General features: G+C 42.3%; 1 protein-coding gene across 1 annotated transcript in view; it reads left to right on the top strand.

Annotated features, from left to right (window-relative positions):
* Positions 1-24,512, top strand: part of LOC124804948 (lactase-phlorizin hydrolase-like) — a 146,935-nt gene that overhangs the window by 91,115 nt on the left and 31,308 nt on the right. Inside the window, exons 7-8 of the mRNA XM_047265334.1 lie at positions 6,297-6,434; positions 13,196-13,302. Of these exons, the coding sequence (XP_047121290.1) occupies positions 6,297-6,434; positions 13,196-13,302 (245 nt within the window). The remainder of the gene's footprint in view (positions 1-6,296; positions 6,435-13,195; positions 13,303-24,512) is intronic.

Raw genomic sequence — 24,512 nt, 5'->3', positions numbered from 1 at the left:
TCAAGATATGTCTTTGCAAACATTGTAAAAAATTTGAGAAACTGGAAGTGTGGAGAGTAAAATACGCCAAGGAAGTGCAAGCGATGCGATATATCTACGCAAAATTTTGCTTACGGGAGAATCATCGTTAGGAAACGTTGGGCAAGTGAATTTTCGCTGTATACACTAATTGTAGTTAAGAATACACGCAGTTGTAAAAAATAATGCTGTTGATCCGTCGATGTTTGGTGAGTGTTTTTCAAGACCCTTGTCGTTGGTTCCTGATTTATTGATGAGAATCTCAATACAATCAAGAATCTCGAGTTCTTAAGGTAGGCTGCTGCCGTAATAATTGGAAGACATCCCATTAGACATAATTTACGTACCTAAAGACTGGAAAAGTGCTCAAGTCACACCAATACCCAAAAAGGGAAGTAGGAATAATCCGCTGAATTAAAGGCCTATATCACTAACGTCGATTTGCAGTAGGGTTTTACAACATATACTGTATTAGAACATTATTAAGTACCTCGAAGAAAGCCATTTATTGACATATCGTCGCCGCCCGGGGTGGTCGGTCGGTTCTAGGCGCTACAGTCTGGAACCGCGCGACTGCTACGGTCGCAGGTTCGAATCCTGCCTCGAGCATGGAAGTGTGTGATGTCCTTAGATTAGTTAGGTTTAAGTAATTCAAAGAGCCGTATGAACCATTTTTTTGACATGTCGTCAGCACGGATTCCGAAAATATCGTTCTTGTGAAACACAACTAGCTCTTTATACTCATGAAGTAATAAGTGTTATCGACAGGGGATGTCAAATTGATTCCATATTTTTAGATTTCCAGAAGGCTTTCGACACCGTTCCTCACAAGCGTCTTCTAATCAAACTGCGTGCCTACGGAGTATCGCCTCAGTTGTGCGTCTGGATTCGTGATTTCCTGTCAGAAAGGTCACAGTTCGTAGTAATAGGCGGAAAATCGTCGAGTAAAACAGAAGTAATATGCGCTGCTCCCCAAGGAAGTGTTATAGACCCTCTATTGTTCCGGATCTATATTAACGACATAGGAGACTGTTTGCAGATGTTGCTGTCATTTACCGTCTTGTAAAGTCATCAGATGATCAAAACGACTTGTAAAATGATTTAGATAAGATATCTGTATGGTGCGAAAAGTGGCAATTGACCCTGAATAAAGAAAAGTGCGAAGTTACTCACAGGAATACTAAAAGAAATCAGCTAAAATTCGATTAAGCGATAAGTCACACAAATCTGAGGGCTGTAAACTCAATTAAATACTTACCTAGGGATTACAATTACAAATAAACTAAATTGGAACGATCACATAGATAATGTTGTGGGTAGAACAAACCAAAGGCTGCGATTCATTGGCAGAACACTTAGAAGGTGCAACAGGTCTACTAAAAAGACTGACTAAACCACGCTTGTCCGCCCTATTCTGGAGTACTGCTGTGCGGTGTGGGATCCGCATCGAGTGGGACTGACGGATGACATCGAAAAAGCACAAAGAAGGGCAGCTCGCTTTTTATTATCGCGAAATAGGGGAGATAGTGTCACAGACATGATACGTGAATTGGCGTGGCTATCATTAAGACAAAGGCGTTTTTCGTTGCGACGAGATCTTCTCATGAAATTTCAATCGCCAGTTTTCTCATTCTGTTCGCACCCACCAACATAGGGAGAAATGATAATCACGATAAAATAAGAGAAATCGGGGCTCGCACGGAAAAATTTAAGTGCTCGTTTTTCCCGTGTCCCGTTCGAGAGTGGAACGGTAGAGAGACAGCATGAAGGTGGTTCACTGAACCCGCCGTCAGGCACTTTATTGTGAATAGCAGAGTAATCACGTAGATGTAGATGAAATCTCCATGGTATCAGCATGACGGTTGTCACATCCCATCCATATAATGGCAGATCCTCTGAAGAGAACGTGTTGACAATTGGAACGGTCGTTCAGGAAACGCAAATTTGTATGCACACTCACCAAACTTAATACTTGTATACTTTTACCTGTGGCGATAATTAAAGCAACCGGTCTATTAGGAAACACCAACGACTCCCGAAGGCATGAAATGCCTTATAACACAGGTCTGCACTGCTGTTAACTCCAGATGAACTTCAAAGTGCGATATTGTTTCTTCAGAAATAGTCGTGGCCGATGACCTCCCTGTTTGCTCTCCCCCCTCAAATCAACCAATTAACCAACCACCCAACCCGAAATACTTTATACCGTGCATCATCGCTCAAGGTCAACATCTGAGCACTTGGTATAACAATCGTGATAATAAACCAAAGACCCATGCCATAGTTACATGTTTGCTTACATTATTTGGTATAATGGGTAGACGTTTGTGGAACCTCTTCTCCTGACGGCAGGACAGGACAGGGGTTGTCTTCAAACTATTTGATCACGTCCCATACATGTTATGCTATTGAAGTTCTTTCAGGTGTCACAGATAAACGTATATAGTTCCATTGGAAAAAGACAGATTTTATGTCGTAATTCGGCTAATATAAACCATAAGAATTCTTATTTAAAAAGAAGAAAAATATCACAATCAGCTTTTCCACAAATAATAAATTACAACAAAAAGTAATCCATGATGGAAATACCTCCAAGAGTCCCTACTGTAAATCAGGAATATACAAACTCAGATGTGATTCATGCCCAAAATTCTACATTGGACAGACAGGCAGAAGTCTTGAAATTAGATACAAAGAACATATTGATGCTCTCAGACTTAGTAACTTGAACAAATCACCATTTGCAGCCCATATTGCTGAAGAAAACCATTCAGTAGGAAACACTGAGGACAACTTAAAAATTTTGCATCTAGCAGAAAAAGGAGCCACTATGAATATATTAGAAGAATTAGAAATACACACACACACACCAAACAGCACCCCAGACTATATCCTTAACGAACAAACAGAGTTAGCTAACTCCCCTTTCCTGAAAAATTTCCAAAAATTACTTTCCAGCCTGCAAAGCAAATAATATTAGTACACCTATCTGCAGATCAAGTAGCAAATTTATATGTTACTATAATTCTCATGACGCTAAATATAATTAAATAATATACTATTTTACCTATAAAGTTCTAAATATATATATATATATATATATATACATATGAAAAACTTTATAATTATATTAGCAATATCAACAACAAAAAATTCAATGTCTCTGTACTAGTGTAAAAGGCATTACAGTTGTGTAAATGAATATATGATCCTTTCCTAACATAGGAGATCATCGTCAAATGTTACGATATATCATAGCATCTGTGATACTCATATGTTTGTAAGCTCTTTGTATGTATCAAAACATGTGGTGCGTGGTAGAAATCATCTCAGTGACAAATCTTAAGTGTTCAGTGAGAACAATTTACGTGTGCAACAATAAGAATGCAGTGGGAATGCATTTACATTTTCTGGACGAATCTTATGAAAACAAACACTCGAAACCGACGTTTCACGTAAGTCACATGCAACGAAAATCTGTAAAGCAACCATTTGTTGTGGCGTGTTTATAATTATGTGTTATTTCATTTTAGGACAATTAATCTGTAAAAACCACACCACATGTCATAAAGAAAGCATGTAAACCGTCTGAGGATGAATCACAACGATTCGAAACCGGTAACGGTAGCCTCTGAATAAAGGAACTGAAAGTAAATTTGTGGCTGGTTGCTGTCCTAACACCATCAACGATAAGAATTACTTTAGAACATCAGTAAATTTGATAAATTGTCCTGTATAACTTGGTGAAAATCGCACCTTGATAATTTATTGACTCAATATATATTTTGAGTGGCTTTCCTTAGTTCTTCCAAGCGGTCCAAGGCGCTGCAGTCATGGACTGTGCGGCTTGTCCCGGCTGAGGTTCGAGTCCTCCCATGGGCAGGGGTGTGCGTGTTCGTCCTTAGGATAATTTAAGTTAAGTAGTTCAAATGGTTCAAATGGCTCTGAGCACCATGGGACTTAACATCTGTGGTCATCAGTCCCCTAGAACTTAGAACTGCTTAAACCTAACTAACCTAAGGACATCACACACATCCATGCCCGAGGCAGGATTCGAACCAGCGACCGTAGCAGTCGCGCGGTTCCGGACTGAGCGCCTAGAACCGCGAGACCACCGCAGTTAAGTAGTGTGTAAGCTAAGGGACTGGTGACCTTAGCAGTTAAGTCCCATAAGATTTCACACACATTTGAACATTTGTCTTATCTCTTTCACCTTGTGTAGGTGCAGTTAAAGAACGAAACAGGGCTTTAAGCAGCCAGACAGTCGGCCATAACTGACAATACTGAAACGTTCGGCCAGTACAGAGACTTTGTTTTTGTTCTTAGTTTAGCAATAAGACCAAACCGATGTATGCAGAAAGTCTGAGGAGCAGAAGAGATTGTTAAAGGCTCAACCATTTTAATCCCGACGGTGACTTCAGGCTGCTGGCTGCTTGGCCTACTCTCCTCAGCACTGCCGGCGTATGTAAACACACGCACAATCACAAACACAAACAAGGCGCCACTCACGGTCCGCCCTCGAGCCACTAGTACGAAGTGATCCATTACGTTCTTCATGTATGCCAGAAGAACAAAGTGGCCCAGCGGCGCTGCGGCCTGCTCATCCTTGTCTGTTACTTTCTCAAGCTTCGGTGCTCCATCTACTGACTTTACCCTCAGTATTTTTCTTACATGACTTAATCCTGGTTTTAAACTGGCTTTATCACTGATGCAGTACACTCCTGCTGGCGTCTATTTTTGTGCTGGTGTTCGCCGGTGCGTGATTAGCGCGAAAACGTTTCAGGGCGAGAAAGCTTGTCATCAGGGACAGAGGTGTCGTTATGGATGCCCCACATGTGATAGGAGTGCTCTTGTTCCCTGCAAACATAAACGATCTTTCAGATAGGACGAGCCGTAATCTACGACTGTTTGTTGATGAAACTGTGGTGCATGAGGAAGTGTTGTGTATGAGAAAGTGTCGTAGTTGAGTGACTGTCGGAAGATTCGGGTTGATTTGGAGGAATTCTGGCCTTAAATGGGTCATCACTGTCATGACAATGGCAATTAATGGTCAATAACTGTCGTGACATTTAACATAATTTATGGACAAGATGACCACCTGGTGGGGAAGTTGCCTTCACGTCTACCCAGGTGTTCAGCACTTTTAGCTTGAAGTGATAACTGCCACTTTTAGTTATGGTAATTTATGAGCCAAAAGAAAATGATGGCCATGCTATTGATCGATTCCCATCTACCACCACCGCTCCTACTGCTCCTTAGTGTCCCACGACTGTCATTCTTAATGTGGATCTAACTGCAGCAGCAGCAAAGTCAGTAAATTCAGATGATATGCAAATTTCGAGGGTAGTATAGCAGCCAACGGTTTTGGCCTATTTACCGCGAGTCTTCGGCACACACAACCGTTTTCTGCAACATACAACGCTATTACGGTTTCGTGGCTAGTTTTTACTGGTATTTTAAGAACATATACATTTCATTGCTGTTTTACTGGTGTTACCGCACTTTTTTAGAAAAGACATGTAAATTGGGTTTCGTGATTGATTTTACGTACTTTTTAAGACAACGCACATAAATACGGATTTCGTTGCTATTTTACCAATTTTCAGGAAACACAAGTAAAATATATAGCTTTAAATGTTTAATAACTAACACCACCGACACATGACACTATTTATCTTTCAGGCAAAGTTTATGGAATTTCCCCAGTAGCCCGCAAATACCAATAGTTTTACTGAGTTTTTTAGACAATACACCTAAATATGAATTTTTCATTAAAACTGTATCGATTTTCACATTTTAATCTTTTTTTAAATTTTACAAACTTTCAAAATAAACAGGGCATTCCAACGAAGTTCTAGATTTCTGAAAGTTTTCTGTCAGAGGAGATGTTTGGTAACACATGCATTAAGGAAACTACGGCACAAAGCAATGTCTATGGAACACACCTTTGTATGGACTAATTGATTTCAGCTTCATTTGTTGCTCATTTCTGACGAAACAACAGCTAAAAGTAACAAAATAAAATAATTCTTTGCGGTACCACGACAGTACTGATCACATGATGAACACGAGAGCAACATGTACCTGATCATGTAACAATACCACGCTGTGTGCTCAGATGGTGTTATTAACGACTTACATGTTGGCACTGATGGCTGTAATTAATTTCCGTAACATTTTGTGAATTGAACAGTGTTGGTTTTCTTTGCACTAGAAGTTGACTATAGTGTTACTTGCATTAACACGTATTTTTTTTTAAATTTTTATTTCCATCGCAGCAAATTGTTCCGTGGGGGCTGCGCAGAGTACTCAACTGGCTTGCTAAGTCGTACCCTGGTTTCCCCATAATGATCGTCGAGAATGGTTGCTCGGACCCTGGCACCCTGGAAGACAACCAGCGTATCTCCTACACTGGGGTGAGCAATTACGACTTCTGATAAAACTCTGAACATAGTATTTTATCGATCTTCACTAACTGTAGTAGCATATCATGAAATAATATGCAACCAGTCGCATAAACTGCAACTGGTTGCTTATCATTTCATTTTAACTGTGATACAGCATGTATTTCCGCTACTCTGTGTTTTATGTCACAACTACCACCTATAACATTTTTACTCAAACTTTAAAGTAATTAGAAACATAAGAGTTCAAGAAACAAGTAAGATCAAGATTAAAATCATTTTTTGTTTAAATTCAAGAGGGAGGAAACCACTCCATTTACTTTGAAACCAAGTAAAATAAAGACGCAATAGCAACTAGTTCTGTTATGACTGATATGAAAAGGTTGAGGCATGGTAATTTTAGTTATGGTATAGTAACACGAAAAAAAGAGTTTAATTTCTGCCTGAACCTATATGAACTGTGTAGCGTTTGGTGGTAAATGCATGGAAAGACTCTCGGCGTTCCGTAGATAACAGACGTTATTTGGGAACAGCAAACTATACATGCCATGGTTGATTTGATGCTTATACCTAAAGCATTGTTGTATACGTGATGTGTTTACATCGATATACTGTAAGCAAGCGTCGGTGCCTCGACGCACAGTGTTGGAAGTTTCCTTGACGCTTCATGAGAGTGCCTTAGTTCTGCATGTACTGGTGTTAACATGACGCACAAGCGTGGGACAGAGGATAGATTTGGTAGGACATTGGCCAGAGAGTCTTCTAGCTCTGGCGAGGATGCCAACACATCCCACCCTAGCAACGGTCGCCAATCCGGAAAGCGACGGATTTCCATTTTGGAGCTATCTGTGTCATCTGTAGCCTCATATAAACTCTTCGGTTCCTTCAGTGGCTTCCGTTGCTGGTCTGGAACATTTCTTTGTGGTGGATCTAGGTTCTGATCCATCCAAGAAGGTAGTTCACTGACGTGCACCTGCAGTGAGACCAACGCAAAAGTCATTACCAGCATTTGAACGAAATAAATGTTGAGCTTCATTGCCTGGGACACATTGTAATGTTACCAACTTGTGCCTAAGAGAGTGAACATACTACATTGCGGAGGTAAAATTTGACGTTTCTCGTGTGTGATCGGCTGTCCCATCATTTCCGTGTGTCATGTAATTTGTTGGAGCAAAATAAACTGCAAAAAGTTTCGGCTGAGGTTGGACTCAGTCGCTTACCACTTCCGTGTCCTCGCATCCTTACCATTCCAGTCGTAGCAGAGTATGCTTCATTGAAATGATAACGATATTGGGATCCAGGAGTAGTAGACGACTGAACCAACACTCTGCAGAAACTTTTTACGATTTATTTTGCTCCAAGAAATTACCTAAGCCTAACGTAGATGTTGGGACAGGCGATCACACACGACTACTGTCAAACTTTACCCACGCACATATTACGTCCACTCGCTTTGGTTCACGTACGCCCCAATTCTACACTATGTGGTCAAAAGTATCCGGATACCCCTCAAAACATACGTTTTTCATATTAGGTGCGTTGTGATGCAAGTACTATGATAGTTAGACGGGAGGTGAGAAAACTTAGATTTCATGGTCGAGCGGTTGCTCATAAGCCACACATCACGCCGGTAAATGCCAAACGAAGCCTCGCTTGGTGTAAGGAGCGTAAGCATTGGACGACTGAACAATGGAAAAACGTTGTGTGGAGCGACGAAGCAAGCTAAACAATGTGGCGATCCGATGGCAGGCTGTGGGTATGGCGAATGCCCAATGAACGTCGTCTGCCAGCGTGCGTAGTACCAACAGTAAGATTCGGAGGCGGTGGTATTACGGTGTGGTCGTGTTTTTCATGGAGGGGGCTTCCACCTTTTGTTGTTTTGCGTGGCACTATCACAGCACAGGCCTACAGTGACGTTTTAGCACGTTCTTGCTTCCCACTGTTGAAGAGCAATTCGGGGATGGCGATTGCACCTTTCAACACAATCGAGCACCTGTTCATAATACACGGCCTGTGGCGGAGTGGTTACACGACAATAACATCCCTGTAATAGACTGGCCTGCACAGAGTCCTCACCTGAATCCTATAGAACACCTTTGGGATGTTTTGGAAGCTGTCATTAAGGTTAACGGTGGGCCAACACCGTACTGAATTCCAGCATTACCGACGTAGGGCGCCACGAACTTGTAAGTCATTTGCAGCCAGGTGTACGAATACTTTTGATCACATAGTGTACTTGAAGAAAATAAATATCGACAGCCGTAAATTTATTAATTATTTTATTGAATTACCAGTTTCGGTGCCTCACTGGCACCGTCTTCAGGCGCCTACATACGTAGTTGGATTAGTCATCTCACGCTCCACGTCCACGCTATTATAGACATCACTGATTTCAGCTGACTTCAGCAGATTTCTGAAACTTCGCAGTAGAAATGAACTCCCCACCCCTCTAACGACAAGTGTGTTAGCTTTTGTTACAGGTGTGGGTAGTCTATGTCTACATAGAAGTTTCAGAAATCTGCTGGAGCCAGATGAAATTAGGTGATCCCTGTAACAGAGTGGACGGTGAGATGAAACTGGTAGTCCAATAAAATAATTAATAAATTTACGGCTGTCGGTATTTATTCTCTTCAAGTCTTTGAACAGCCGCAGGCCAATTCTATTTAAACAAGATGGAACTACAGAACTTTTTATAACCTGTATGGCTTGCAGTTAAAATACCGTCTTATCAACGTCGAGGAATTCATTGCTTGACAAGACTTTTGTAATTAAGAGTCGAAATTAAGATGGGGACCGCTCTCTTACCAGGCTTTGCGGTGTTAGTCGATGAAAATGTACCGCACTAAAGCTGTTATGTCACTGCGCATTAGTGGTGGTTCTGACTTCCAGTATATGTTAAATAGCCGGCCGCTGTGACCGAGCGGTTATAGGCACTTCAGTCGGGAACCGCACTGCTGCTACGGTCGCAGGTTCGAATCCTGCCTCGGGCATGGATGTTTGTGATGTCCTTAGGTTAGTTAGGTTTAAGTAGTTCTAAGTCTGGGGGACTTTATGACCTCACATGTTAAGTCCCATAGTGCTTAGAGCCATCTGAACATGTTAGATGAGCTGGGTATAGTTTAAAAAAAAGAAGCAGAGAAACCAAATACGAAAAATCAAACCACATGAAGAAAGCTTATAAAGTAACTGCAAGTAAAAAGATCTATATGGAAAGATACAGATATTTCAAGCAGTTTTATGTAGTTATCGAAAGTCGTCTCTTTCGTTAGATCAGAACAACCTTGTATTCCGTAAAGTCTTACACTGCTTGACAATCGCTAAGGAAGAGATACGCTGTTGGCCAGAAATAATCACAGGCAATGTTGGAAACACATTACATACGTAATAGAGGTGGAGTGGTATATTCGTAACGAAAAATGGTACAGACTAGACCACACGAGAAAGCAGGAAAGCAGAAATAAATAACGTTCATGTTTGACACGGGTCAAACTCCAAACATAAAGGTTGATATCGTAGTCTCAGTAAGCAATATGCCCTCCTCGGGCACTACTCGGCATTTTGCACCAGTTGTTCATGTTGGCTACAAAACTGTTGAGGAGTTCTTGGAGGATACTGTCCCACTCCACTCTCTACGTGGTTTTCAGTTCTTGCACGGTTCGGGGAGGGGTGTTCATTGAGAAACAAGTCTGCCAAGAGCACCCAGACATGCTCTATAGGGTTTAGTTCATGGAAGTACGCAGGGGCCGGCCGGAGTGGCCGAGCGTTTCTATGCGCTTCAGTCTGGAACCGCGCGACCGCTACGGTCGCAGGTTCGAATCCTGCCTCGGGCACGGATGTGTGTGATGTCCTTAGGTTAGGTTTAAGTAGTTCTAAGTTCTAGGGGACTGATGACCTCAGATGTTAAGTCCCATAGTACTCAGAGCCATTTTTGAAGTACGCAGGGTATTACACACGTTAAATACCTTCACTTTCCGATGTGTGCGACAATTCAGCGTCATTTGTGCTGGGAGAGGGGGGGGGGGGGGGTGGAATGTCGTCGTCCGTAAACAGGAAGTCAGGACCTATCGTACCCCTAAACAGATGGACATGATCCAAAATAATCTCCCTGCAATACCACTTTGCTGTAACCGTACCTCGCGCAAGGATATGAAGCGATCTTCGGCCATTGTGCATAATGCCTGCCCACACCGTAACGCTTAGGCCATACCGATGACTCTGTGGTGTATATAACGCGTTCCCCTCTCTCTCCACACTAACTGGTGGTCAAAATCACTTCCCACAGTAAAGCGAGATTCGTTGGAGAGTATCACTCTCGACCACTGTTCTCCCCACGCTATCGACCTCACTCTCGACTACCGTTCTCCTCATGTCACCTCTTCAGAAGGCTTCTCTTGGTGCTTCTTGTTGTCTGTCTTCTTTCATTTACCAGGTCTTCAACTGACTTTTCAGCTGCAGAGACGCGCTGTAAATCTATTTTTCTCAGGATGTCTTGAGTAAAATCTCCTATCTTGAAGCTCCTTCTTTGTAATACCTTCATCCTCCCGACGTTCCCATCATAAAATACAATAACTGCATCATAAGTTGCAATTCTGACAACTGTAGCAGATGGAAATGTGTTTTTAGGTCATCGTTTCCATATGAGTGAATTTGGAGACTCATTTGGATTTTGGGTTTAGCCATGAACACACTTTTTGAGAAGTGCAGGATCGGCCAAAGATGATCTATAAAACCAGAGCGTATGTATCACGGCCTTCTAGATGAGTCCGCACACGTTTGGTTGAAAGTAATACACAGAATCGTTGTTCACTGAGCTGGTATTGAAGTGCTGCTACAAAACGTGGTAGTGGCTGGGAGGCCGCATCTCACTTTTAATTAATTTTCAGGCACTTGGGACCCGATTTCAACACTGAAACGTTGGGAACGTATTGTCCATGAGTTGTACTAACAAACAAAAAATAAATCGAAAACTGACATTTTTGGTCAATTTCATCAACATCCCCCCTTAATGCTCCTAGCAGAGAGAAGTACCGGTAGCGGTTGCAAGATCTGCAGTTATCTGCTTAGGATGGAGATGTCTGTTCCTTTTCGCCTCTAGGGCTACGTAACAACCCTCTTGCTGTGTGGTGGTCCGTAGTCTACGATCGACAGCATGATTTCGCATAACATTGCCACATTCAGCGTCCTTTTTTTAATCACAAAATGTCACTTTTGGACACACCAATTAAGTGGCCACGGTAGTGATACTTTGACCGGTGTCGATCGCTGCAACGGCTCGTTGACGATCGTAAGCACTCAAGTGATGTCTTGCAGAAGTGTAGTACGACACGGAATGCCGCACTAATGATTTCTGCAACAACCTTCGTTGAACACAATGAAAGTGGATAATTAGTTTTTATTGTATTCTGATGTATAGTTATGTTTACTGGTATTTTGTTTGTGTGGTAATGTGAAGCTGGACGCGTGAGTAGAGAAACGGTTAAGCTCATACTTAAGTACGTACGCAATCTCGCAATTCTTCAAAAGTGGTCGCAGTGCATAAGATAATCAAAACTGCAATATTAAACTGTGTACTGTAACGCTCGTAGCGAGAGTGCAGTTTGTTCTGTTGAACTTAATAAAACTGTCCCGTTAGCAATAATCATTGTCAAGTAAAGTTCTGTTACTGAGAAACCCGGGATCGCAAAATAATATACGTGAAACTTGGAATAAAGAGACAAAGGCTGATTGATAGAAAAACAATAAAGTAACTGTATTTACAAAACTTTACGCGACTAAGAAAAGATATTTTAACATTTGAAATATTAAAACTTTACATTACTTTAAAAGTGGAAAAACGTGAACAAATTCTCTTTACTTCCTTACAAACATATATGCTATCCACCTTTGAAGAAACACCAGTAAATCACACATTGTTACGTTATAAAATCTCCAGTTCTGAATCCCTGACCAAATTAAGTACTACGCTTGGATGTTTAGACAAATGCGCTGTTAGAGGACCTTTTGAAGTCTTCTGAATGAATTTACAAAATATCTCTCCATAAATGAAAAATAATGTAAGAAAATTATTCCCAACACATAGCACGGCCAAAATACATCTTACTCCATCACAAGATACAACTCGACTGCTCTTCTCTCTCCAGGACTGCACTCCACTCACGAGTAAAAGTTCTACTAACAGGCTCTCGCAGCACAATCTGTTTGGCAGAGATATTGCCCGTTATTACTCAGATACTATTGAACCTTATTCTTCCGCGCGATATCTAAAATATTACCAAAATTACAATGTTCTGTAAAAAACACAACCCTTACTACCACACTGCAGGTTCTGTAGAATGCACACAGAGCGTTCGTGAACAGGCTTCGCTGCAGCTAACAGCCCGACCCTCTCTATATTTCCTTTTACTATCAATGGTCGTGTGTTCCGTAACAATTGTCGGTTGTTCCGTAGCTACTGGCAGTTGTTTCTTAGACGTTGTAAAGTGTGTAGCTTACACTTCACAGAGGTGTTTTCATTTGAAGGATATCTTCTGGAATAGATCCATTGATCATAATCGTTTTCGGATTTGTGAAAAGAGCGACGAGTTCAGTAGAAGTATATCACAACTGCGATTAATACGTTACGTTCTGCGGGTCGTCACGTTTTGACTAAGCTAAGCAGAAAAACACAACAGCCGCTTGCTGTATCACTATCTCTGCCTCGTCGCATAAGACACTTAGAAACTACGTTTTGTAAATTGTGAGTTCAGTTTCACTGAAACCGTTTTCTGCCACAGTGCTACATGGCGGAGGTTCTGCGGGCGATTCACGAAGACGGAGTGGACGTTAAATCCTACCTCATCTGGTCCATCATAGACAATTTCGAATGGTCGGCCGGATACACGTAAGTTCATGCACAGATACATACGGAAACTGTTTGGAAAGTACACTATTGTCCTTGGTAATGTTGTTGCATTGTGATGGTTCACATTTTAATGAATTAGTTACATGACGAATTTAATATCTATTTACAAACGACAAGCACCATTTTCGTAATCATAATAATTGCTCAGAGTGATCGAAAACTGTATTTGCACTCATGGTTTTCCATGCAAGTCTTAAAACAATCTACATCTACGTCCACATCTACATGATTACTCCGCAATTCAATATTAAGCGCCTGGCAGAGGTTTCATCGAACCACCTTTAAGCTACTTCTTGACCATTCCGCTCTCGAACAGCGAGCGGGAAAAACGAACACTTCAATCTTTCCGTAAGCCCTCTGATTTCTTTTATTATGATGATCATTTCTCCCTATGTTGGTGAGCGCCAACAAAATATTTTCACACTCTGGGGAGAAAACTGGTGACGGAAATTTCATGAGAAGGTTCTGCTGTAGAGAAAATCGCCTTCTTTTTTATGACTGCCACCCCAGTTCGTGTATCAAATCCGTGGTACTCTCTCCCCTATTTTGCGATAGTACGAAACGAGCTGCCCTTCTTTTAACTTTTTCGATGTCCTCCTTCAATCTTATCTCATACAGATCCCACACCGCACAGCAGTATTCCAGAAGAGGGCGGACAAGCGTAATTTAACGAGTCTCTTTAGTAGCCCTGTTACGTTTTCTAAGTGTTCTGTCAATAAATTGCATTCACTGACTTGCTCCCCCCACAACGTTATCTATGCGATCATTACAATTTAAGTTATTCGTAACTGTAATCCTTAAGTATTTAATTTAGTTTGCGCCCTTTATATTGATGTGATTTATCGTGTAACTGAAATTTAGTGGATTCTTTTCAGTGTTCATGTGGATGACTTCACACTTTTCTTGATTTAGAGTCCAGTGCCACTTTTTGTACCATAGAGATATCTTGTCTAAATCGTTTTCATGATCTGTTGATTGTAAATGACGCTGAATCACAGGGTCATCGGCAAAGAATCGAGGAGGACTGCTCAAATTGTCTCCTAAATCGTTGATGTAGATCAGGAACAACAGAGTGACTATAACAATCCCTGGGGAACGCCGGGTTATACTTTTGTTATTACGAACTATGACCTTTCTGACGGGTAATCACGAATTTAGTCACAAAACTGAGATGATACTCCATAAGCAAACAGTTTAATTATAAGTCACTTGTGAGGAACGGTATCAAAAGCTTTCTGGTAATCTAAAAATATGGAATCAATTTGAAATCCCTTGTCAATAGTACTCATTACTTCGTGGGAATAAAGAGCCAGTTGAGCTTCGCAAGAACGATGTTTTCTGAATTCATGTTGGTTATTTGTCCATAAATCGTTTTCTTCGAAGTCATACATAATGTTCGAGCACAGTACATGTTCCAAAATCCTACTACAAATAGACTTTAGTGATACTGGCTGCAAAGTCAGCGGATTACTCCTATTTTCTTTCTTGGGTACTGGTATGACATATGCAACTTTCTAGTCTTTGCGTACGGATCTTTCTACAAGCGAGCGGCCGTATTTGATTGCTAAGTACAGAGCTATTATATCATCATACTCAGAAAGGAACCCTTGCCTTTCATAAGTAGTTTAAGCTGCTTCGCTACATCGACTTGCCCGTGTTCACAGTCCATGTTTAGTAACTCCGCTTTAGTAGCACTGTCATCACCATTGTTATCGCGCAGTGAAGATATTGACGGCATCTTGCCACTGGTGTACTTTAAATAAGACCAGAATCTCTTTGGGTTCTTTGCCAGATTTCGAGACAGATTTTCGTTGTTGAAACTATTAAAACATCTCGCATTGAAGTTTGCACTAAGTTTCGAGTTTGTCATTCTTCGCCAATCTTGAATATGCTGCGTTCTTTTAAACTGGCATGCATTTTTCGTTGCTTCTGCAATAGTGTTCTGAAATGTTTTGTGTACCACGAGGGATCAGTGTCTTAATTTATTTATTTGTTTATTTATTATTTATTAATTTATTTAGTATATATCTCTCAGTTGCCTTCGATAGTCCGCAGCTCGTGGTCGTGCGGTAGCGTTTTCGCTTCCCACGCCCGGGTTTCCGGGTTCGATTCCCGGCGGGGTCAGGGATTTTCTCTGCCTCGTGATGACTGGGTGTTGTGTGATGTCCTTAGGTTAGTTAGGTTTAAGTAGTTCTAAGTTCTAGGGGACTGATGACCATAGCTGTTAAGTCCCATAGTTCTCAGAGCCATTTGAACCTTTTTTTTGCATTCGATATTATTGTTTTAAATTTAAATCACGTCTGGTATACGCTTACAGAAATTGGAAGGGTGGAGACTGTCTCTTAGGAAGATATCAAGCAAATTTTTATATGCTTTTTTAAATAGATGTATTTTGAGTTTACTTTTGATGGAGTTGGATGTTTGGGTATTCAGACTAGTTTCAACAACCTTGTGGTCAATAATTCCTGTATCTGTCATAGTTTATCTGCCTTAGAATGAAGGTGACGCCTTTCTCCATTCAATTGTGACGGGAGACGAAATGTCAGTCTATGGAATATCGACACAAAGACTCGCCCCAGAAAAAGAAATTCAACACACAGCCTTGAGCTTGAAAAATCATGGCCTCCGTGTTCTGGGACGCAGATGGTTATCCATGTTGAATTCCTCGAGCGTGGAACAACCATAAATTCAAAGCGTTACATCATAACGCTGCGAACTCTGAAACGACGGCTAACAAGGGTCCGAAAGTAAAAGGGAAATGTTCCTGAAGCATGAAAATGCCAAACCACACACTTCACGTGGCACCACAGCAAAACTTCAGAGACTCAATCTCACCACCATACGGCATCCTCCATACAGTCCAGATTTAGCACCATCTGACTTCCATCTGTTCCCCCTTAATGAAAGACGATTTGTGGGGACATCATTATGCTTCTGATGAATATGCTGAGAGAACTGTGAAACTGTGGTTGCGGAAACAGTGTCGACTTCTTCCGTTACGGCTTCAGAAAACTTGTTCATCGTTGGCAGAAATGTATCCAATTCGCTCGTGATTATGTGGAAATGTGAATATTGATAATCAAAGATCACATTCTAAGGATTATTTCTGAGTTTGATTTATTAAAATATTCGCATCCAAACCCAATTAACAGAGATAGAGGCATTACTTTTCATTGAGCCCTCGTACATTACACTTTACATTTAATTTCCTTGCAAAGCAGTACTGTACACTAGGGGTAAACCGCATGAAGTAGCGCTGTTTAAAACAGAGTGGCTGAAACCTCCAGTCTTCACCCAGACATCCTGATTTAGGTTTTTCGTAGTTTCCCTCAGCTACTTCAGGCAAAGGCCGGGCGGTTCTGCCGGCCGCTGTGGCCGAGCGGTTCTAGGCACTTCAGTCCGGAACCGCGCTGGTGCTACGGTCGCAGGTTCGTATCCTGCCTCGTGGATGGACGTGTGTGATGTCCTTAGGTTAGTTAGGTTTAGTAGTTCTCAGTCTAGGGGACTGATGACTTCAGATGTTAAGTCCCATAGTGCTTAGAGCCATTTGAAATATTTTTGAACCGGGCGGTTCCTACTGCAAGGCTACGGCCTCCTATAGGTTCCATCTTTGCCAAATGGGGCCTATTAAGTCTGTAAATGCATGTATGTATGTATATATGATTGGCGTCATTTTTTGTCCTTAAATTGTAATACCAAGACATGTTCAGTGTTCTTCTAAAGATGATTTACGGATTAATAAAACTACGACTATTACTGCTGCTACTGCTGCTGCTGCTACTACTACTACTACTACTACCACCGCCACCACCGCAACAACAACCAAACAATGGCAATATTAAGACCCAATGTTGCATGTAACATGAAATTTTCTATGTAATAGTATAGGTCTTTGTAACAATTTATCCCTAAAATCAGTATAATCGCGTTCCTACAACTTTTTCGTATTTAGCTTGTGATTAATAACTATACTCCAGTTTGCTTGTCCATCACGCAGTTCTGCTAGAAAGAGCCGAAACTAGTCCACAGGAGAAATATTACAGTAAATAATCGCCTGTATTTGTAATCGTGGCTGGATCTTTATCATTAAGTACCCTAGGGTGCACAATTTACTAAACTTTTCAGCTGTAATGAATACAGGGCTCATTAACAACGTCTGTCTCGGTCCACAGACAGAAAGAAATCATTAACTTGAAGTATTTACTGAGTTATTGAGCTAATTTTCAAAATATGGCTCACTCATTTGAAATATTTTGAATCTATTTTTGAAACTTTTGTTACTATGAGTCATTCGTATTTCCATAGCTGAGATGAAGAATTCCTTTTTTGCTTAATGGCGGTATGTTTCCTTTAATGTGTGAGCTAATTTCTGAAATGTGTCGATTCATAATAACTAACGAGATTTCATAAACCTTTTCTAAGTATTTTCTGCCTAGAATAAGAAACAATAAACTGTCTACCACACTAACTAATGGTCCAGTACAACCAACTTAAGCCGAGGTCGCAGAGCGTAATCCACGACCAATTTGTAACAGATGGGCATGAGAGTTAGTATTTCGACAGAAAAATGTAATTATGAGACGACATTACGCTCCGAATTAAGTTAGCATAAGGCATTCTGGTTTCTCTACGACTCTGTTACCTGGCGTCACCCACATTCCATTACGGAACCAGGCCAACTGAACAGGGACAACAGGCACCCTTTGGTGATCCCCGGGTCTGATTCACATGCATCGAAACACCGCGAGCCGGCTCGTCACGTGATCAACAGCAGCGCTCCTAGTGCACAAGTCAAAACTATAGCGTCCGTGAATAATGGTTATGGGGTAATACACCGATATGAATGGCACAGCTTTCCCGACACGCTACTCCACAAATTATGCCACAAAACATTCGTTTTTGATAGTACTTGCATTTTACGCTCACTCCGTCTCCATCTCCCTCTCTCCGAGGAATTTCTTTCGTAGGCCCGATTGAAACCATCGGTTGCCCACCATGTTCCGTAAGCGAAGGCAAGAGAGTCTGCTTAGAGGCTTACATGAAGTCAACTGCCTGGTCAAAAGTATTCGCACACCCTTTGTAACGAGGAATTGACCACTAGATGTCGCGAGAGGCTAGTATAAAAGGAGACGGGAAGTATCGTGTTGTCACTATGAAATCTGATCCTGTGCTCTTTCAGTTTGTTTTCACTTTCTGTGACCGTCTCCATTAGTCAGGTATTGTTCGCGTCCCTCAATTTCACCTTCCTGTATGCCAGTATGAGTCAGACGGATTACGTAATACACCACATAATTAGCCCAATAAAATAATAAATAACTAATCTAACTCTGATGGGCAAGGGATAATGACAACAGGAATTACTCGATGGGCACAAAGAAGATGGGGGAAATAGTGTCACGAGCGATGCATTACTCTATGATCCCATTAATTTAACTTGCCCAAGGCTCAGCTTGTACATGTGGGGAACATGGATTCCCAGAACACATACTTTTTTCACTGTCGCCGATACAGAGCAGCACACCAGATACTAACGCGGTACAACAATGACATGATAAAAGCAAGACGAATGGGAAATAGTAAATAAAATCGCTGATGATGTCTCAAGGACGTTGCATGTCGAATACAGACAGAAACGGCCGTATAATAGAACACTGCAACACACACGAAGCATTTAAGACAGCAGTTCCATTTCGTGCACCAACACATACATCAGCACCAAAACACACACTCACTTAAACAGCAAACACTTTCACCAACACGTACCACAGACAACCATAACATTTACTAAACTGTATCAGAATAAACAGTGTACGCGGCTGCTACGGTCGCAGGTTCGAATCCTGCCTCGGGCATGGATGTGTGTGATGTCAATGGCTGGTTCAAATGGCTCTGAGCACTATGGGACTCAACTGCTGAGGTCATTAGTCCCCTAGAACTTAGAACTAGTTAAACCTAACTAACCTAAGTACATCACAAACATCCATGCCCGAGGCAGGATTCGAACCTGCGACCGTAGCGGTCTTGCGGTTCCAGACTGCAGCGCCTTTAACCGCACGGCCACTTCGTGTGATGTCCTTAGGTCAGTTAGGTTTAAATGGTTACTAAGTCTAGGGGACTGATGACCTCAGATGTTGAGTCCCATAGTGCTTAGAGCCATTTGAACCATTTTAAACAGTGTAATGCAATCAACCCTATAACCTGTTCTCGCTTAAGTATAAGGCATATCCATCCCGTGATCATTATACCACTGTTTGGATGTAACATCTGTAACTGAACACTTGGTGTGTAAGCAACATAACAGGTAGAATTCAAGACTTGTGCATGTTGCGCTCAACTTTTCTTAATCGCTTATATTTTCGTTTGTGTTTGCCGTCTTAACACAAAAAAAAACGTTCAAATTTGTGTGAAATCCTATGGGACTTAACTGCTAAGGTCATCAGTCCCTAAGCTTACACACTACTTAACATAAATTATCCTAAGGACAAACACACACACCCATGCCCGAGGGGAGACTCGAACCTCTGCCGGAACCAGCTGCATAGTCCATGACTGCAGCGCCTTAGGCCGCTCGCGTCTTAACACACTTAAAATTCACACACCACTGCGCCTTCCATAATGTACGTATAGTCACCGTGGCTTTGTAAATAGTGTTTAGAAATATTAATCCGTAAATTAAACTGTAGCGAACCGGGACTGCAAAGCTCAAAGTAGTCCCGAGACCTTCAGATCAGGCTGGCTCAGAAAGGATAACATTTCTCTCTCTCTCTCTCTCTCTCTCTCTCTTTCTGTCTCTCTCTCTTTCTCTCTCTTACTATCCAAGTCTTTCCTATCATCTTAAAATTTTTATGTTCTTTTTTTTTAATTTCTAATGTACACTCCTGGAAATGGAAAAAAGAACACGTTGACACCGGTGTGTCAGACCCACCATACTTGCTCCGGACACTGCGAGAGGGCTGTACAAGCAATGATCACACGCACGGCACAGCGGACGCACCAGGAACCGCGGTGTTGGCCGTCGAATGGCGCTAGCTGCGCAGCATTTGTGCACCGCCGCCGTCAGTGTCAGCCAGTTTGCCGTGGCATACGGAGCTCCATCGCAGTCTTTAACACTGGTAGCATGCCGCGACAGCGTGGACGTGAACCGTATGTGCAGTTGACGGACTTTGAGCGAGGGCGTATAGTGGGCATGCGGGAGGCCGGGTGGACGTACCGCCGAATTGCTCAATACGTGGGGCGTGAGGTCTCCACAGTACATCGATGTTGTCGCCAGTGGTCGCCGGAAGGTGCACGTGCCCGTCGACCTGGGACCGGACCGCAGCGACGCACGGATGCACGCCAAGACCGTAGGATCCTACGCAGTGCCGTAGGGGACCGCACCGCCACTTCCCAGCAAATTAGGGACACTGTTGCTCCTGGGGTATCGGCGAGGGCCATTCGCAACCGTCTCCATGAAGCTGGGCTACGGTCCCGCACACCGTTAGGCCGTCTTCCGCTCACGCCCCAACATCGTGCAGCCCGCCTCCAGTGGTGTCGCGACAGGCGTGAATGGAGGGACGAATGGAGATGTGTCGTCTTCAGCGATGAGAGTCGCTTCTGCCTTGGTGCCAATGATGGTCGTATGCGTGTTTGGCGCCGTGCAGGTGAGCGCCACAATCAAGACTGCATACGACCGAGGCACACAGGGCCAACACCCGGCATCATGGTGTGGGGAGCGATCTCCTACACTGGCCGTACACCACTGGTGATCGTCGAGGGGACACTGAATAGTGCACGGTACATCCAAACCGTCATCGAACCCATCGTTCTACCATTCCTAGACCGGCAAGGGAACTTGCTGTTCCAACAGGACAATGCACGTCCGCATGTATCCCGTGCCACCCAACGTGCTCTAGAAGGTGTAAGTCAACTACCCTGGCCAGCAAGATCTCCGGATCTGTCCCCCATTGAGCATGTTTGGGACTGGATGAAGCGGCGTCTCACGCGGTCTGCACGTCCAGCACAAACGCTGGTCCAACTGAGGCGCCAGGTGGAAATGGCATGGCAAGCCGTTCCACAGGACTACATCCAGCATCTCTACGATCGTCTCCATGGGAGAATAGCAGCCTGCATTGCTGCGAAAGGTGGATATACACTGTACTAGTGCCGACATTGTGCATGCTCTGTTGCCTGTGTCTATGTGCCTCTGGTTCTGTCAGTGTGATCATGTGATGTATCTGACCCCAGGAATGTGTCAATAAAGTTTCCCCTTCCTAGGACAATGAATTCACGGTGTTCTTATTTCAATTTCCAGGAGTGTATTTGTAATTTATTATTTTCATTGTAATTTCTGAAAACAGTAATTGTTGTTTGTAATATGGAATATGTTTGTAATCTACATGGAAAGCTGTAAAATGAACGACCTATTATAAAAAGTAAGACAACAGGTCTCTAAATGAGCAGTAAATCAAATAATAATAAACAATAATTGTCGTACCGACTATACTCAAAATTATGCTCAATTCATAATTCTTGGGGCACTTAGACTGACTATATGAGAAGGTTGCTATGAACCATAGGACTATGATTAGACATCTGTAAAGTTACTGATCACGAAATTAGTTAATTCGTTAATATCAAAAGTGAAACCCTTACAGGACATAACTCCACGCTAATATTTATGAAACCAATGTAACATATCCCGTGATAACGTATATCATTAGAACAAGACTCATAAAATGTATTGAAATCAGAAGGTATAATAATCAGTCTTCCGTGCCGTACATTACATCGTTGGCTTTAAACTCCCCAAAACCTAGAGTGTACTGTAAAGTACCAGAGGGATACGTTTTGGTGGATTAGTGGAGTCCATGGCCAACAAGTATAAGGGTAAAAAATGTAAACATCATTAACCGGTGGCGGCCGGGGTGGCCAAGCGGTTAAAGGCGCTACAGTCTGGAAGCGCGCGGCCGCTTCGGTCGCAGGTTCGAATCCTGCCTCGGGCATGAGTTAGGTTTAAGTAGTTCTAAGTTCTCGGGGACTGATGACCTTAGAAGTTAAGTCTCATAGTGCTCAGAGCCATTTTTTTCATTAACCGGTAGAAACTTTCCACAGATATTCGTGAACATCTAATATCCTCTAGAGTAAGTACAAGGGACTACACGTGTTGTGTTATGGTAGTATTTGTAATCAGACCATGTGGCTGGCGTGTGACCAGGAACTCTGAAATAATTCAGAATTGCACTTGCGTGGGTATTCATTAAAGTCAGAAAAATGAGATCTAACGTTTTAACGCAGCCACGGATTGATAATCTTTGACTGAGAACCATGTGGTTGTCTGGTGGTCGCAATACAGTCCAACATTCAAGAGGAACCTGCATTTAAAATAAGAAAAGTCCAACATATACCATTACACGGATAATGAGGACATGCAAACACATTACAAGTAACAGACACCACGGAATTACAAGTTTAATTATCTTCCTCTCAAGAAAAAGCATTACTAACGAAACTGCATAAAACGTGTGAATTTATCCCAAAAAACTATAATAAACAATATTCGCAAAATCTTTGTATAATTTCTCTAAAGAGCTGTACCAAATTAAATTAAAACTCAAACCGAACTGTTCTAGCCGAATGCTTTGTCCATGATGGTAGAGTAGTGCTCGCAGAAGTTCGTTCATCACCTACCAAGACCCACCACAAACTGTGTCGTGTCTTCCTTGTCCGGCTGTACGTGACACTTGAGAGTCGGTAGTAGGTAAAGATCCGATGCCAACTAGGCCTGGATATCTCGCTTAACGGAACTTCCACCCCCTGTAACTCACCAATGTCTCTAAGGCTAGGCTGGCACTGCAAAGCTATGACTCTACAAAAACTCTACAAAATCCTCTGACGACACTCGAGAGGATTTTTAAGTCAATTGTTTCCTTCAGTTTACACACACACGCACACAGGGAAGAGGTGCGAAGTACAACTGACTAACAGAAAAAAAACTTAACACAGACGTAATCGCCTTTCACGAGAGGCTCAGTGCTGATGTGGCAATGAAAAATGCAAACAACAGAGCTAGTCGCTGTCAGCATGTCAAAGCTCAATTGCACTAAATATTCATGAAACGGGGCTTCAGACCACATCCAAGTAGAGAAGCAGTAACAACAGATGGAACCAGTCAGGAGAACACATTGACTTCAAACATCGACTAGACTCTAGATGTCACCGTCAGGGACATTTCAAAACTTCTAAACCTCCTCATGTTGACTGATGGTGATATAATTATGGGGTGGAAACATGAAGGAACGACAACAGCTAAACCACAGCTAGGCAGACTTCATATACTGAAGGCCACGTACCACCTAGTTTTGCAGAGAGTGGTTGAAAAAAAAAATCACATGAAGACAGCACAAGGAATCACTTGCGAGTTCTAAAGTGCTACCAGCAATGCAGATGGCAATAACATTGCACCGGAAGCTAAAAATAATGGTGTACAATGACCGACCAACTCTTCATAAAAACATATCTCTGCTGTCAGTGTTAAGTGAAGTGTAAAGACTGACATCGCCAAGGACAGTGGAAACGAGTGATTTGGGGTGATGAATCACATTTTCTCATGTGGCAATCCGATGGAAGAGTTTGAATGTGGCGAACACTGAGAGAACGATACTTGCTTTCATGTGTAGTTCCAACAGTGAAGTTCGGAGGAGGTGATGCTACAGTATGATAGTGTTTTAAGTGATTACAGTGCGGTCCCCTTATTGCGGTTAAGAAAACACTAAGTGCAGAAGAATATGAACACAGTTTAGACGATTATGTATTGCGTGCATTAGAGGAAACTGTTCGTAGCCGATGGTTGATTGTATCAACATCCTGTCATAATGCAGCTCATGTGAGGCAAATGTAGGCAGTAAAATTCCTGAAGTGAATGGCCTGCCCAGAGTCCCGAAATGACTCCAGTCGAATGAGTCAGAACGTCGACTTGCTTCAGATTCCAGAGTCCAACATCAGTGCATCTCTGGTTTCGGCTCTTGGGGAAGAATGGGGTGCTGTTCCTCCACAGACATTCAGACACCTCACTGAAAGTGTCCACAACAGAGTTGAAGCCGGCTTATTAATTTTCACTGACAAGTGTAGGTTTTCCCAACACGAACGTGTAACTGCTACGAAGTCATATCTCGTGACATAAATTCGGTCTCAACAAACACTTGGCTGGAACT

This window comes from Schistocerca piceifrons, chromosome 7 (assembly GCF_021461385.2).
Source record: "Schistocerca piceifrons isolate TAMUIC-IGC-003096 chromosome 7, iqSchPice1.1, whole genome shotgun sequence".
In the NCBI taxonomy this organism is placed as follows: domain Eukaryota; kingdom Metazoa; phylum Arthropoda; class Insecta; order Orthoptera; family Acrididae; genus Schistocerca; species Schistocerca piceifrons.
Note: the sequence above shows the minus strand (reverse complement) of the source record. Positions and strands in the feature narration are given on the sequence as shown.